Source organism: Oryctolagus cuniculus, chromosome 1 (assembly GCF_964237555.1).
Source record: "Oryctolagus cuniculus chromosome 1, mOryCun1.1, whole genome shotgun sequence".
Classification (NCBI taxonomy): Eukaryota; Metazoa; Chordata; class Mammalia; order Lagomorpha; family Leporidae; genus Oryctolagus; species Oryctolagus cuniculus.
In genome coordinates, this window is record NC_091432.1 from 179934006 (window position 1) to 179950004 (window position 15999).

General features: G+C 39.1%; 1 protein-coding gene across 23 annotated transcripts in view; it reads left to right on the plus strand.

Annotated features, from left to right (window-relative positions):
• The first annotated feature begins 1648 nt into the window (after window positions 1–1648).
• The window catches only part of CNTLN (centlein), a 396518-nt gene continuing 382167 nt past the window's right edge, over window positions 1649–15999 (plus strand). For 4 of the 23 annotated variants that reach the window (XR_011380190.1, XR_007919395.2, XM_051845222.2 and 1 more), the window contains exons 1-2: window positions 7039–7507; window positions 13948–14036. Coding sequence is in view for 21 of the 23 variants with exons in the window: in XM_051845222.2 (XP_051701182.2) it covers window positions 7148–7507; window positions 13948–14036 (449 nt within the window). In the remaining 2 variants the exon portion in view is untranslated. Of the gene's footprint in view, window positions 1715–7027; window positions 7508–13947; window positions 14037–15999 lie in introns of those variants that run through there. The other 19 variants (XM_051845229.2, XM_051845257.2, XM_051845263.2 and 16 more) reach the window with 10 other exon arrangements.

Consider the following 15999-nt stretch of genomic DNA (forward strand, 5'->3'; position numbering starts at 1 on the left):
ATACAGTTGAAGCATTGTCTGATTGTAATGCTCTCCACAAGGTGATAGAAGCATTGAGACAAATGGAAAGACCAACAATTAGCTATATTGGAAGAATGAGAGAATAAACCAAAATCACATTCAAAAATGTTGTTTCATCACAAAGAGGGAGAACAGATGGCCAAACAGTTTGTGGTCTTGACTTTCTAGGTAAAATTAGTAGAATAATTGCTACCCTTATACGAAGCATAGAGTGTGTGTAATATAGAAAATAATTCCATGTTTTATGAATTTCACTGTTCTAAATGCATGGTGACTTAGGGACGATTATGGCAAGGGCCCTGCTTTCCAGAAGCTGAAAGTCCAGTGACTGGAAGCTGAGATGTTCACCTGCAAAGCAGATGAAACATGATTAGATGAGTACTTTGGGAACAAAGGAAAGTAATACTCTGGGAACCCCAGAATCTAGCTTAATTCAGTGACTTTTCAATCCTGACCACATGTTAATATTACTATCCTTAGATCCTTAAGAATATCCATTAAATAAGAATTTCTGGAGATGGGAATCAGGTTCTATTATTTTTTTAGAAAATTTATTTTTTAAAGATTTATTTATTATTTATTTACTCAAAAGAGAGGAGAGGCAAAGAGAGAGAGAGGTCTTCCATCCACTGGTTCACTCCCCAGATGGCTGCAACGGCCGGAGCTGTGCTGATCCAAAGCCAGGAGCCAGGAGCTTCTTCCAGGTCTCCCACATGGGTGCAGGGGCCCAAGGACTTGGGCCATCCTCTACTGCTTTCCCAGGCCATAGCAGAGAGCTGGATGGGAAGAGGAGCAGCTGGGACTAGAACCGGTGCCCATATGGGATGCCGTGATTCAGGCCAGGGCTTTAAACCGCTGCACCACAGCACGGGCCCCAAGTTACATTATTTCAAAAACTCCTTTAGTTGATTCTAATCTACAACCATAATGGGCATGAAGGGTGACTATAGTCCTCTTTTCTTTCACCCTAGGTTGGGTCCTTTGTTAGTTAAGTCTTTTGATATGATTCCAATTCAAATGCTTGCTCCAAGGAAGTATTTCTAGAGAGTCCCTTTCTGGTACTTACCAAATGCTTTGGGAAAAAAACACTACCAATTAGGAATTTATTATGTATCCCAAACTTTACTCTCTGGACATGTGGATATTTTTATCCAATTGGGAATGTGCTTCTTTGAAGTTCTAGGATAAAGGGAATTTCCTGGGGAAATAGTGTATATACATGTGTCATCCTTCAGAACCTACAAAGCACTATAATATTCAGATTTCACTCATAAGCATTTGCTTTATGTTCACATTTTCCTTTTTTTGTATGACAGTCACCCAAATATTTGTGAAGTATGTTTCTCACTCAGTTGAGGTTTTTGTCACATATTTCTTATTAGAAACACTTGCTTACTACTTTGTCTACAGTACAACCCAATCACTGTCACCACTCAGTTTCCATCCCTTGCTTTATTTTTAAATATAATTTCATCAATTAACAAACATATCTGTTTATGGAGTGTTCCTTCTGGCTAGAACAAAAGTTCTGTAAAAGTAGGAACTGAATTTTGTTCACTTCTATATTCCTAGAACTGTTCAATAAATATTTTGTGAAGAGATAAAGGAATGGATGAATAGTGTAACGGGAAGGGATCCCTAAATGGATTGTATATTCTCTTCCTATGGTTTTTTTTCCCCAAGGAATTTTCAGGTAAGTTTATTATATCAGAAAACATTAAACGGGAGAAAAAAAGTTAGTGGCACAAGGAACCATTTTATCAGTGATTTATCCATTTCCCTAATAACATACATGTGACCTATTTATCTCCATTGTTGTTTTGATATTCTGTACTCCACAAAAATATTCTCTGTTCATAGGAAAGTGGTGTCCACTGAAATGAGATGTAACTATCATGAGGTAATGGATGAAGACAAGAATTTCTGGGGCTAGTAGATAGCTAATTGACAGACATTTATCAAATACTTTCTATGTTGGGGCATTGTGATAGGTATGATGAGGAATACAGGAAAAACAGAGAAACAGAGGCATTTTATTCCTGCAAGTTTCTTATATTCTATTTAGAGATACAAATCAAATGTATATGAAATACAGGAGCAATTACATAATTAAAAGAGAGATACAAAATATAAAATTGATCTAAAATACAAACAGTACACATTATCTTGGGATAATATTGAAGATACTCAGAATAATGTGGTCTAGACCTTTTAGGAAATGAAAATTATATATATATATGTATATTAGATATATTCCCTTTACTGCTCTCAGTAGGGTTTTGTTTATAAACCATTAACTCTTTATCTAACTCTTGTCTCAATTCTGTTCCTTCTTGTTTGTAACATGAAATTCATCCTTTTCTCCTTTATGTGTTTATTGTAATTAATGTCCAGGCAGCTGCCAGGTGAACCACATAAGACTTGGTATTTTAAATCATCTCTTAGCTAAAACAGGCTGTTATTCAGGCTGTCACAGTTGTTGCTTATTAGAGACTACATTGGCCTCTTAAGCCACATACTTTGCCGTTCTAAATTGCCCCTTGATGTTTTCCCACTCTGCTCCATGTTTTCCTGGGTTGACTAGGCAAAAGGGAGAGGTTAGAATTTTTATTCCTTTAGTTCCATGTCCCTTAAGTCAGTGCCTTTCACCAGGCAGTTGTCTATTAACAGTCCTTCCTGTCTTTGGGCAGCATTAGCTGTTCATTTCCCACACTCCTTCCAGCCTAACTCTCCCACCTTTTGTTTAGTTTCGGAGTACTGGACTACTCCTTGTGGGTTCCCTCAATTCTACGTTTCTCTGAGAAATGAGTCCTTGTTTTAACTATTCCTGAAAGTATTCATGTGCCATCATCTTCCTGCCAGGACTCTTACTGATCACCTCACCAGGTGAATCTCTCATCCTTGAAGCTGAAACCAATTCCTGCATGAGGTTTACTTAACTAGATTTCTTAGAAGTGAGACTCTGCCATTTCAGATGGCAGCCATCTCCATGGTTCTTTGATAAAATTTTCTCTCTTTTGCTGACGTGGCCAAGTCACAGTGGCACATTCTAGTTTGTAGGTTTCTCTTTTTATTACTGAAGAGTAGGCAGCAAACCATTATCGATTTAAATCTCTAGGATGTGGCAAACACCAAGAATTGAGATAGTTTTTTAAAATGACAAGAAAAGGATTTTATGATCCCTTACCAATACCTAATGATGGTTTAAAATTTAACAGTTAAACTCTGTTCAACAAATAGAGTACATCAAATTGGTAAAGTAGAAATAAACATGTCTTAAAATTCTGCACTATTTCTGGAGACAAAGAAACATAAAGAGTGAGAAGCAGCCAATATGTTTTTTCTTCTTTTAAAATATGTTAAAAATAAATTATTAAAATAAAAATAAGAGATGTGATTAAATACTATACTAATTTGCACATTTCCCTCAATATGTCAACCGCACAATGATGATATGGGGGTTATTGTGTGTCTCTATAGTCAAATATTCGTCACCCTCACCAGATTTTATTATGTATTTTGACAGAAGAGACATCACTCTCAGATGTTTGAACACAGAATTGAAAAAGAGAAACACTGTGTTAATTGTTTTGTACATTTTAATTTGGGTATTGGGGCAAACATTGAACTTCTTGTTACAACTGCTAATATTCAACATTGCATACATTTATCTCATTTCAGCAAATAACCAATACAAAAAAGAACTCCCTGTATACACTTACAGAAATGTGCATAGGTTTCTAGTATTAAAATTGCTTGTTTGCCGGTGCCGCGGCTCAACAGGCTAATCCTCCCCCTTGCAGCACCAGCACACCGGGTTCTAGTCCCAGTCGGGGCGCCAGATTCTGTCCCGGTTGCCCCTCTTCCAGTCCAGCTCTCTGCTGTGGCCCAGGAGTGCAGTGGAGGATAGCCCAAGTCCTTGGGACCTGCACCCGCGTGGGAGACCAGGAGAAACACCTGGCTCCTGGCCTCGGATCAGTGCAGTGCACCGGCTGTGGCACACCAGCCGCGGTGGCCATTGGAGGGTGAACCAATGGCAAAAGGAAGACCTTTGTCTCTCTCTCTCTCACTGTCCACTCTGCCTGTCAAAACACACATGCACACACACACACACACAAATTGCTTGTCGGTAAAGAACCCTTACAACTCAAACAACCTGATTTCAAAAATGGACACAAGATTTAGATATTTCTCCAAATAAGATAGACAAAACCCAACAAATACATGAAAAGGTGCTCAGTGTCAATAGCCATTGGAATAGTGCAATGGTATATCATTTCATAAACACTTGGTTGCCTAGGTTAACAATATAAATCAAGCTAAACCCCAAACCAGGAAACAACATGTTAACAAAGATGCTAAGAAAACAGAGCTCTATGACATTGTTGGTGGACATGTAAAATGGTGCAACCATGGTAGAAAAGAGTCTGGAGAGTTCTTATTATATTAAATATACAATTACCATATGACCTGGTAATCACACTCTTAGATATATACACAATAAATTGAATATACATATTCCAACAAAACTTGTATATAATGTTCATTATAGTTCTGTTTAAAATAGGCAAAAATCTTAAATGGCCATTTACTGATGAGCAGGTAAGCAAAATGTAGTATATCCATAGTAAGGTATACTAATCATTTATAAAATGCATGAAGTAGTAATACATGCTACAATCTTGAAACCATTATGCTAAGTAAAAAAAAAAAAGCCACACATTGTGTGGTTCTATTTGTATGAAATATCTAGAACAGGTAAATCTACATAGATGGATAGTAAATTAGTGGTTGCCTGGGATTTGGGGGAGGGGAGATGTAGCATGACCACTGGCTATGGATTTTTCAGTTTGGATGACAGAAATACTGTGGAACCAGATAGTGGTGATGGTTAGTGAATGTATTAATGCCACTGAATTATTCTTTATTTGCAACCATTTAAAAGGCTTCAATATTAAATTTTATGTTATGCATATTCTGCCACAATAAGAAGAAAAAATTAGGGTCTAACATTTTGACTCAGTGAGTTAAGCTGCTGCCCGAAAGGCTGGTGTCTCTTATGAGTGCTGGTTCAAGTCCTGGCTGCTCCAGTTCCGATGCAGATCCCTGCTAATGTGCTTGGGAAAGCAGTGGAGTATGTCTCAAGTGCTTGTACTCCTGCACCTATGTGGGAAGTCTGGATGGAGCTGAGGCCTCCTGGCTTTTTCCTGGCCCAGCCCCAGTCATTGTTCCCATTTGGGGAGTAAACCAGCTGATGGAAGATTTCTCTCTCTCTCTCTCCATCTCTCCCTCTTTCTTTGTATTTCAGCCTTTCAAATAAATAATTTTTAAAAGTAGAAGAAAATTAAAATCTACATAGTCCAAAACTCAAGATCCTGTTTCTGGGGATATATTTGTGTGTGCATGTACATGTGCACACGCATGAATTGTATGTAATGTATTTTATTGTTTCAAAAGATTCTATGATCAGTTGGAATGATTCCCTTTTGAGAGAATAATAGCCATTACAATGTGCATTCATATTTATTTTGAACCAAACATGTGAAATAGGTGGTTAGAATTCCCAATCTGAAGCTCAGTGAAATCTCACATGCCATACCTAATGCTGTATTTCAAGTGACAGGTATAGAGTAAGGTGAGATCAAAGGCACAGATTTTTATAGTAAAATAGAATTAGGTGGACAGCCAAGTCCTAGCTTTTCTAATATCAGATGTGGAACTTAAGGCAAATTACAATAACCTCTGAGATATCAGTTTCTTCATGAGTAAATGGGGTAATAATATGTAATTTAAGGTGAAGTAAGAATTGAATGACTTCATTTATAAAAAGTACTTAGTACTGGACTTTGCTTGTGATAAATAGTTAATACTGCAGGTACTTCTAAGACAGTCTACCATTTACTTTTTATAATATAATCTTTTATAAATTTTGTGTGCTGCTCACCTTGAGCTAGAAGAAAACCCAGTCATCTTGCCTTAGAAGGATCCTTATTGAGTCAGTGTCCTTTTGGTATGCTGAGTAGATTCCAGGGCAAATGTGGTGATTTTGAAGTCAACAATGAAAGTGGCCACGCCTCTACTTCTACAGTCTCTCACTTGGCACTTCAGTTCTTTTCCAAGGATTTTGGAACCCTTATTAAAGGAGAGGGCTGATCTAGTTTTCTGTAAAACTCTGGTACCAACTGCATATGCATCTCTTTACTAATCAATAGGAAGAGTGCTTTAAAGACAAATAAAAGGTCATTGCCTATTCGAAGTTTTTAAAAAAGCAAGAAGAAGAGAGGGTGGAAGATAAAGTAGTTCTTATTTCTTGAGTCACGCTCCGAACTACTTACTTCAAACTGGTCCAAGGACCCAAACTGTCGAGCAATGCGGGACATGCTCACCCTGACAGTCAGCCAACCACTAAAGAAGCTGACATCAGGACTGAAAGGAAATCATGACTCTTGCAAAACAAAAGACGAAGGGTGTACAAAGGCTCATAATTCAATTGGGAAACCCGCTCAATAGTCCCAGCTCAGCACAAGGCTTTCCACGTCTCCTTGACATCAGTCAGCTGGCCGTCAGCTGGACCGAAGCAGTTTTGCTAAGGGGTGTGAAGAAAACACTTAAGTGTAAAACTCATTCTCTGATCCTCAAGGAGCTTACAGCAGCGCTGGGGAGATTAGCTGTGTAACTAACACTCCAGGGCGGTCAATGAAACGTGACAAACGAGTTGGCAGCGGCCTTGAAGGAGGAGAAATTCACAGTTAGAGATCATTTGGGGCTGGGGGTTTGTCCAGAAAGGCTTAGGAGGTAGGCTGTAAGCTCGGAGCCAAGTGAAGAGTAGGGTCTTAAGCGGGCGGGTTATTGAGGCGTTCCTGGCTAAGGGCTCAGGCAGGGCCAGCCGGGGTGGCTAGCCGGCCCCAGTGCTTTAACTCCTTGGGCCCACGGCGCGTGCGCGGCCCAACTCTCGCGGCGGGAGCACGGCCCACGGGAAGCCAGCCAGGGCCCGCGGGCGCGAGACCCCGCGCGCCGAGGCGGGAAAAGGCTGGCGCATGCGCAGCCCGGCGTTCCGAGCTCGCCGGGATGGGGATGGGGAGGTGGAGTTTCCAAGAGGGAACTTGACCCGTTAGCAGCAGCGGCCATGGCGGCGCGCTCTCCCCACTCCCCACTTCCTCCGCCCCCAGCGCGACAGTTGGGCCCCCGGTCCCCACGTGTTGGGCGGGGAGCTGAGGCACACGCAGTGCGCAGCGAGGCCTCGGGTCTTGCGGGCGCGGCGCGGGAGGCCGTAGCGGACAAAAGTGACATACAGTGGAGGGGCGAAGAAGGGTCAGGGAGCCGGCGAGGGCCAGGGAGGGCAGCTCCAGCTCACGCTCCCCTCCTCAGCCCGCACATGGGGTCCAGGCGGCTAGAGGGCATCTCAGTAGAGGAGGCGATGGTGACCCGGACGCAGCTGCTGGAGGAAGAGCTGAGCAGCCTAAAGGAGGAGCTGGCCCTGTGTCAGGTATCGAGGACTCTCGCCGCCGGCCTTTCCCCTCTGCAGCGCCGCCGGGGCCCGTGGGGAGGCGCGCCCTTCTCCCTCTCCCCGGGCTGCGTGGCTCCGCGGGCTTGGGACTTTCCCAGCCCCTCCCGGCGACGCTCCTTCCCGGCTCCCACACCCAGCTCGGCCCGCTGCCTGAGGCCGCACTTGGCTTGCAGACCCTGCGCTCCCGCTCCTTCCGGACAGTGGCCAGGCAGGGTCCGCCTGCGCCAGCTCTCGTCACCTGGATGTTGCCAGAAACCCGCAGTCGCACCCCATCTCCCCCAAAGCCCAAGTTTCCGGGGGGGAGGCTGTCGGGGTCTTTGGTGCGCCGTAGTGGAATGCAGTCCACAAGTTGAAATGAACAGGAAAGTGTAAACACTTGTTAAAATAAAGCCCATCGAAGAAGGAGCCTGGTTTTAATGGTCAAATCCACACTTGTCCATGTTCTTACTTTGTCAAACTAAGTTGTAAACTATGTTGCAAACACCAAAAAAATTTTAGGGAGTTTCTGGGCGGGGACTTTGAAACATTGGTGATGCTTGGTGGTATTTAGTAATTTCTTAGTGCTTGAGTGAGAAATCTCATTCTCATGGGATCCTGCAGGTGAAGAAACATTGGCTAAATCAGCTGTATTGATATTTATCTCCTGTTATTTGTAGCGTTTGTGTATACTAAAGATGAGCTTGACTCTACTCCATGTTCATAGAGATTTAATTTTCTTTTGGTTTCTCAGCCTTACCATTCACTGTCACTTTGATTTTACCAGAATTTTTAGACAGGATTGGGAGGTTAAATGTGAGGAACTCAAAAGTAGATTTTTAAGTCTCTCTTGTCTTCAAGCTAGTAACCAATCAGGTACTGCGAAGCACCAAGGTAGTTAGATGAACAGCAGCAGCATCAGTTTAGATGAATAAAACAGTTCATGAAATCCATTCTCATAGTTTGTACTCTTGGATTTTTTTTTTTTTATCTGCTGATTTCTGCAAGGCTGTAATAGCAGGACAGTCTTGTTCAAACTGAATATGCCTTTGGTTAAACGAGTTGGGGAGAGGTGTTACTTGGCTGGTCCTTGTTCATTTCTCCATTTTCTTTACTGGTTAAGGAACAGAATGAATATAACACATTTTGTCATCTGAAAACCTCACCCTTGGGGAGTTTAAAAATGTGAATGAACTCATGATAAAGGCCTTTGTTACTTTAAGTTCTAATCTATGATGCTATTTGCTTCAGTTTTATAAGCAGCCTCCCCCGACCCACCATGCCCTTAGCTAGCTAAGGAACAAAGATAATTACTTTTTATGACTGCCTTGATTAAGGAAGTCAGTTTATTGGAAACAGCCTGATGAACCCCTTTCCCTCCAATCCATTCATTATTACATTCTTAAAAAATGTGGCTCCAAACACAGTGTTAGCTTTTGTGAACTTGGATAGATTATGTGGACCAAGAACGATTAAATATTCTAGGCAGATGTGAGAATACAGAGATAGTTGTAACTAACCTAGCAGACGATTCTTGAGGTTTTGTAGTGTTTATGCTGCTAGATGGTCATAGGTGTTCCTGTGATGTGAGATGAAGTTGGCAGTATCACATACCATAAAACTTCAGTCAGACTACACTACTGGGAAATCTTTGGAAGAATAATAATTGAACTCTCAATTGTTTTGTAAAAAATGCATTTGAGTAATTAAACATTCACTTTTATATCTTCTTTATTCATTCTTCTGCTAATTCAGCTAGAAATCACACCTGAGAATATATTAAAACTATGCTAAAAATTACAACTCAAACTAAGAAATTCATTTTACATCTCAACCTGTTAAATACACGTAGTACCCATATACACATATGTAAGAATAATTTCAGAAAGAATATTTAATAGTGTGTCATGAACTTGGCTATTTTCTGTTTATTCTTCTGAAAAATACTCTACAGATCTAAATTAACTTTACAACCCAGTAATGGGTCAAGCATGGTTTGGTAAAAATAATTTTGCTAATTATTCCATGGTTAAAAATAGTAGTGTCACTGTTCTTTTTCACATTTAACTTGTTGGAATTCAGTTATATGTACTTGATAAGCAAATAAGTTTTATTCAACATACCATTGTACTCCATTAGAATGCCTTAAAATAAACATGTAATAGAAAATGATCAAGTGCTTTGCTTAATATGAGCATCTCATAACACTCTAAATGATTATATTATCTAGGTGTATTTTTTAAAATCATACGGCTCCCAGATTTACAAACAAATTACATGTATTGCTTAGCTGAAGAGTGATTAATTTCAGTGTGGGGAGGAGAGCTGTCTGTTCTGGACTCACTAAGGATAGTTCCTTAGCTTCCAAATGCAGCTTTTTCCTAAGGAATTTTCAAAGGGTGATTTTGAGTCTTATGACATTTACATGTATTTCATTGATTTAGACCCTAACACTATCATACTCTTTAATTTTGGTTATATATTTCAAGACCGTGTTCTGTTTGTGACAGAGAATGCTGGGAATACATGTATGTGCACATTGATCATCACTTGCAGAGTACCACATGAGAAAAAGTAATGCTTCATGATAACTTGCTGAATGAAGCTTTGTGCCATATCTTAACAGTAAACTCTTGATGTGGTTTTCTTTGTGTTTTAATGTGCGGTTTGTTTAAATGTAGGCAAGAGTTTTCAGGTGTTTAATTCATTCCAGTAGAGATCAATTAAAAGACTTAATATGTTGCTGGACACTAACCTGGGTGTTGAGAGTAGGTACCCAGTGAGAAAGACAGTTTGAGGTGTCTATATTTCCATGCTGTAGATAAATAATAGACAAGATAACTCTGTTTCTAAGGAACTTTAGACCCCAAATATCTACTATTTAGTGAACTGTTTCATAAACTGAGTTTAATAAACTTTGTGAGAAGGGTGAGGATTTTTATTTCAATTTTAAATTATTTGATTCTATTTGAGAATTCTGTAGTGACAATAAAGAATTTTATAAAGGGTAATTTTTAAAAGATTTTATTTAAAAAATTTAAAAGGGCATTTTTAAATACCCAGAGGAAGGGCAAATATAGAAAAATATAAAGAGAATATGGTTGGCAATAATTTCCTTATTTTAATGCCTGAAACAGTTTAAAAACCTGTTCTGTGTTTTTAGGAGGGCTTTTTTTTTTTTTGTATATAAAAGTCTTTTTAGTAATTAGAGGAATAATCCATACTGAATATAATAGAGCATTTAAATAACTGAAATGCATACACAGAGTAGTCCCCAAAAATTCATTTGTAGCATTTTATTGTTTAAAAATTTTTTCTTTCAAATTACCAGATAAAACATACAGCATGGTGACTACATGATTTTAATGTTCTTACCACATGCAAACATGGAGAAAATGATGCATTTGTGAGGTAATGGATATATTAATTAGCTTAATTAGCCATTTCACTACACACCCTATCTATATATAATTTCTATTTTTCAATTAAAAATATTTCTAGAAGAAAGAACGGGCAGTATATTCCTAATGTTAGAGCACAGTAGGCCTTTCTAACTGGTACATAAAATCTATATGCCATAATGGACAAGATGGATAAACGTTGAGTATGGAAGAGTGTTTTTTTTTTCCCAAAAACTCACCATCATAAGTTAGGTAGGCAATGACAGATTGGAGAAAAATCTTTTGCATTCATTTGGTAGATATAAGTCTAATTTTAGGATGTCCTATAAATTACAACGCCACTTCTTATAATTCATTGTCAGAACTTAGTCATATATCTCATGGAAGGCCAGTGTGTTAGTTGGACAGAAAAGCAAAATAGTTTCTGTAAAAGGAAAGAATAGATGATAGAAACACACAGACTGAAATGCCTGCCTTAGGAATAAACTCAGACAACCAAAGAAATACAGAATTAGTATATGTAATTTGCAGAGAAAGAGGGAGAAAAGAAAGGAAGAAATAGAGTAAGGAGAAAGTCCAGAGATCTGTGTGCTCTGGGGCCTGTTAGTCACAGAGGATTTCTGAAAATGTTATATTTAAGCAAAGATGTGAATGATATGTGGGGATAATCTACATAAAAATCTGGTGGATGATAATTTTGTGTTAAGATCCTGGTTCAAGTAGAGCAAGACAGTCACTCTAAACAAAAGGAATGATAGAAGTTTGGAGAGGTGTGTTTGGGGCTAGATAATATGGGGTCCTGTAGTCTTAGTTAAGAAGTTGGATTGTTTTTCTGAACTGATGGGAATTCATTGGAGTTTTGAGCTGTAATGCTAGGGAATCATTGTATGTGGAGAGCTAAGAAAGAGATGGAATTGGCTTGAGTAGGGTGAGAGTGGTGGAAGAGATGGGAGTTGTCACAGTTGGGTTATATTTTGTAAATAAGGTCAGTGGGATTTATTGATAGTTTGGATGTGAAGTGTTGATAAAAGAAAGCAACCAGGATTGATTTCTGGGTTTTAGGTCTTTGAACAAGTATGTGGGGCTAACCGTTTTCTTTTTTTTCTGCATCCCTCCCTTCTTCTTTCCTTCTTTTCTAACTTCCTTCCTCACTTCCTTCCTAACTTCCTTCCTCCCACTCTCCCTCCCTCCCCCCCCCCCACTCTCCTTCCCCCTTCCCTCCCTCCTTTCTTGATCCAAGATTTTATTTGAGGGGCTGGCACTGTGGTGCAGCAGGTTAAACCATTGCCTGCCACTCCAGCATCCCATATGGGCAACAGTTCAAATCTCGACTGTCCCAATTCCAATCTTGCTCCCTGCCAAAGTGTTTGGGAAAGCAGCAGCAGAAGGCCTAAGTCCTTGGGCACCTGCACCCACATTGGAGATCTGGATGAAGCTCCTGGCTCTGGCCTGGCCCAGCCCCGGCCAATGTGGCCATTTGGGAAGTGAACCAGTGGGTGGAAGATCTCTCTGTCTCTGTCTCTGCCTCTCTCCCTATCACTCCGCCTTTCAAGTAAATAATTTTTTTAAGATTTATTTATTTATTTGAAAGAGTGACAGAGAAGCAGAGGCAGAGAGAGAGGCCTTCATATGCTGGTTCACACCCCAGTTGGTTGCAACAGGCGGAGCTGCGCTGATAGGAAGCTAGGAAACAGGAGATTTATTCTGGGTCTCCCACATGGGTACAGGGGCCCAACGACTTGGGCCAACCTTTACTGCTTTCTCAGGCCACAGCAGAGAGCTGGATCAGAAGTGGAGCAGCTGTGACATGAACCAGTACCCATATGGGGTGCCTGCACTGCAGGTGGTGGCTTTACTTGCTACACAACAGTGCTAGCCCCTCAAGTAAATATTTAAAAAAAGATTTTATTTGAAAGGTGGATTGATAGAGAGAGGGACAGAGATCTTCCATCTGCTGGTTTACTCCCCAAACGGCCATGGGCCAGGCTGAATTCAGGAGCCAAGAAATCAATCTTCATCCCTGGTGCATTAGCAGAAAGTTGGTTTGGAAGCAGAGGATAGGGATTCAAACTGGCACTCCAATATGGGAGATTGGCACTGCAAGTGATGGCTTAACTCACTGGAGCACAAGGCCAGCTCTGGTGGTGCCATTTTCTAAGATGCAAAAGGGCAGGTTTGTAAGAGGGTAAGGCGTCAGGATATTTTTTTTGGAGGAGTTAAGTAGAAGATGCTTATTAGGCATTCAAGTGGAATTGTTGAATAGATATTTGGATATAAATATCTATACTTTTTGGATATAAATCTGTACTCAAGAGTAGAGAAATAGTCATGTGGGAGGGACCCAGTGCAGAGTTGGTAAATAAAAACATGAAAAATGGTATAGAGTTAGCTAGGGCTGTGGTTCTCAACCCTGAGTGCACAGATTCACCTGAGGAGCTATTCAGAAATTCTGATGCTTACCTGAAAAAGCCAATAATTAGAATTATTTGATCATTATTATTTAAAAAATTCCTTAAAAATCTTCCTATCAGTCAGGCAGTGTTAATAATCACTGACCTAAGCATTAAGGAATGAAACTGCCCATTGCCCATTGGATTTGGCAATGTGGACTCTGGAAAATGGTTTTATTAATAACAGGTCAGAGGAGAGAAACATCTTAGACTAAGATGTTTCAGAGTGAATGTTAGGTGGGAAAGAGGAGACTGATTATATGGTATTCTTTTTAGTTTTGCTGAAAAGGGGAGCTGAAAAATGGATTAGGAGCTGAAGGGAAAATTGCTTTTTGGAGAAAATGTACCTCGATATTCAGATTCCATCATTTGTACCCAAAAATGTGGATGGTAGAAATAAAAGTGAATGGGGATTACCAGTGTGAGAACTTTTAAAAAATAAAACTCTCCTGCCATTATTTTGAAGAATCTGTTGGTATAGTTATAACACTAGGCATTAAATAATTGTTTTTCATTTTCAAATTTTAATATAGTATCTTCTGTAGTATTGGTACAAAACAATACATTCAAAATATCTTTTATTTCTTTTAAGGCTGACAAAGAATTTGTATGGTCTTTGTGGAAACGTCTCCAGGTGGCAAATCCAGATCTCACACAAGCAGTCAGTTTGGTTGTGGAAAGGTGAGCTCTTATATTATTTTTTCATGAGAATTTGATTTGTTGGATTTGTTTCTCTTTAGTATTAAAGTTAAAACATCATTAACACCCTAAAGAAATTCATTGGATTTCCAAATAAATATATAGACCAGTATAAATACTGGATTTGTTGTAAGGGATCCACATATAGATAGGCCCTATCCTTTTTCTGACATATTTGGGAAGTTTGCAGGTAATAGAAAAGTTATCAGTTGGGTACTCTCTGTGTATTTGCCTTCAGCTGTTAAAGTTCGGCTTTAAAAGTTACAGAAATCTCTTTGGCTTCTTACTCCAATAGACTGCCTTTGTAGGAAACTGTAGACATGGCTTAGTTTTCCCCTGAGATAATTGCAGTGTGAACTTGAAAGTCTGAGATGACCTTCCCAGAGTAGTGTACTCATAAGTGTTCTGGAATAGGTTGAGGGATTTCACTTAACACTCCCTATCACCCTATAGGGGATTCTCAGTCATTTAACTATAGATTATTGGGCCTCTCCTTGGTCATTAGAAACAGTGGAGTGATGCTGGGTACTCTTTATCAAACATTTGGTATACAGTAGTCCCACGATACTTAGCACAGCAATTAAAGCACTTGCTTTCCTAATAAACAGATTTCATTATATTTTCTAAATGAGAAGCCTAGCATATGGATACCTTTCCCCTTTTCTTTGATCTTTATTGCAGTCACGATTATATTATTTGAATATTATTTTTGATAACCTGACTATATCCAATTTTTGTGTCTGTTGCCCTGGGATCATTCCACAGTTGTATGAAATTTGACTTGTTAAAATGTGTGACATAAACCTGCCTAATTTTACCATCTATGGTTATGGCTGAATCTAAAATAATGCAATTATTTTCTCCTCATGTTGCTTGTATATTTATCTGACACATCAACAAATTTCTTTCTTTTTGATGATCAGAATTAAGTTTATGTTGAAATGCCCTTGTTACTTCCTCAGTCATCTTTGAGATAACATCTGATTACTCTCAGTCTCCCTTTTTTTAATTTGAAGTATAAAAAGCCTCATGTAGCAGCCTGGAGACTTCAGTTTTCATTTCTGTAATTCTTTATTCTCCCCTCCTTTTATTTGTTAATATTTTTTCAACTTTTAAAATCCATCCTTAATTTTTACTTTCCTCTTGATTGGGCCAAAGCATATATTAAACTATTGTTAAGCCATTTCCTAATACTCTACAATTTCTATTTTTTATATTTATAATACATATAATATATAAAACATAAAGGTATAATGTGCATTTTGTAAACAAACATATATAGGTGAATACTTAGTTTTTTGCTGATAAGATGTATGATGAGAATTTTGGAGATTACTGCCTTATAGCCATGGTTCACACAATTTAGTTTGCAGAGATGCACTTGGAGAGTTTATTAAAATGATGATCTCTAGAGGATCTCCTTTAAAAATAACCTTCCAGATAATTCTCAAATGTAGCCCGTAGACCACACTGTGAATACTGTGGATTTTGATTTGACTTTTGAAATTAAAAACCTGAAAGTGGCATTTTTAATTTTATGACTACAAAAGTATTTATTTATTAGAAAACATTGTGGTATGTTTGGACCTAATGAGAAGTGAAAATGCTATGCCACTCAACCTGCATGTGTCAACAACAATATTTTAAATCTCAAAATAAAATAGATTGGCCTTCTGTACAACTTAGTAATTGCTCAGTTCATGCTCCATTTTGGTGAGGTAGTGTGTAAGCCTTGGTCTTCCTGGGCATCTACTCACAGTTGTCATGCTAGGCTTTCTGTGTACATCTGAACTGATTCCACAATTTGTAGCATCCTACTTTTCCCTTTTGCTTTTCATTGGATTGTTTCTCAGGATGTGCAGGTGCTTTTTCTGACTCCTTACCTTCTCTGAAAATACCTTTCTTTTGCCCTTGATACTTCAGCTGAACATAAAATTTTATGTCT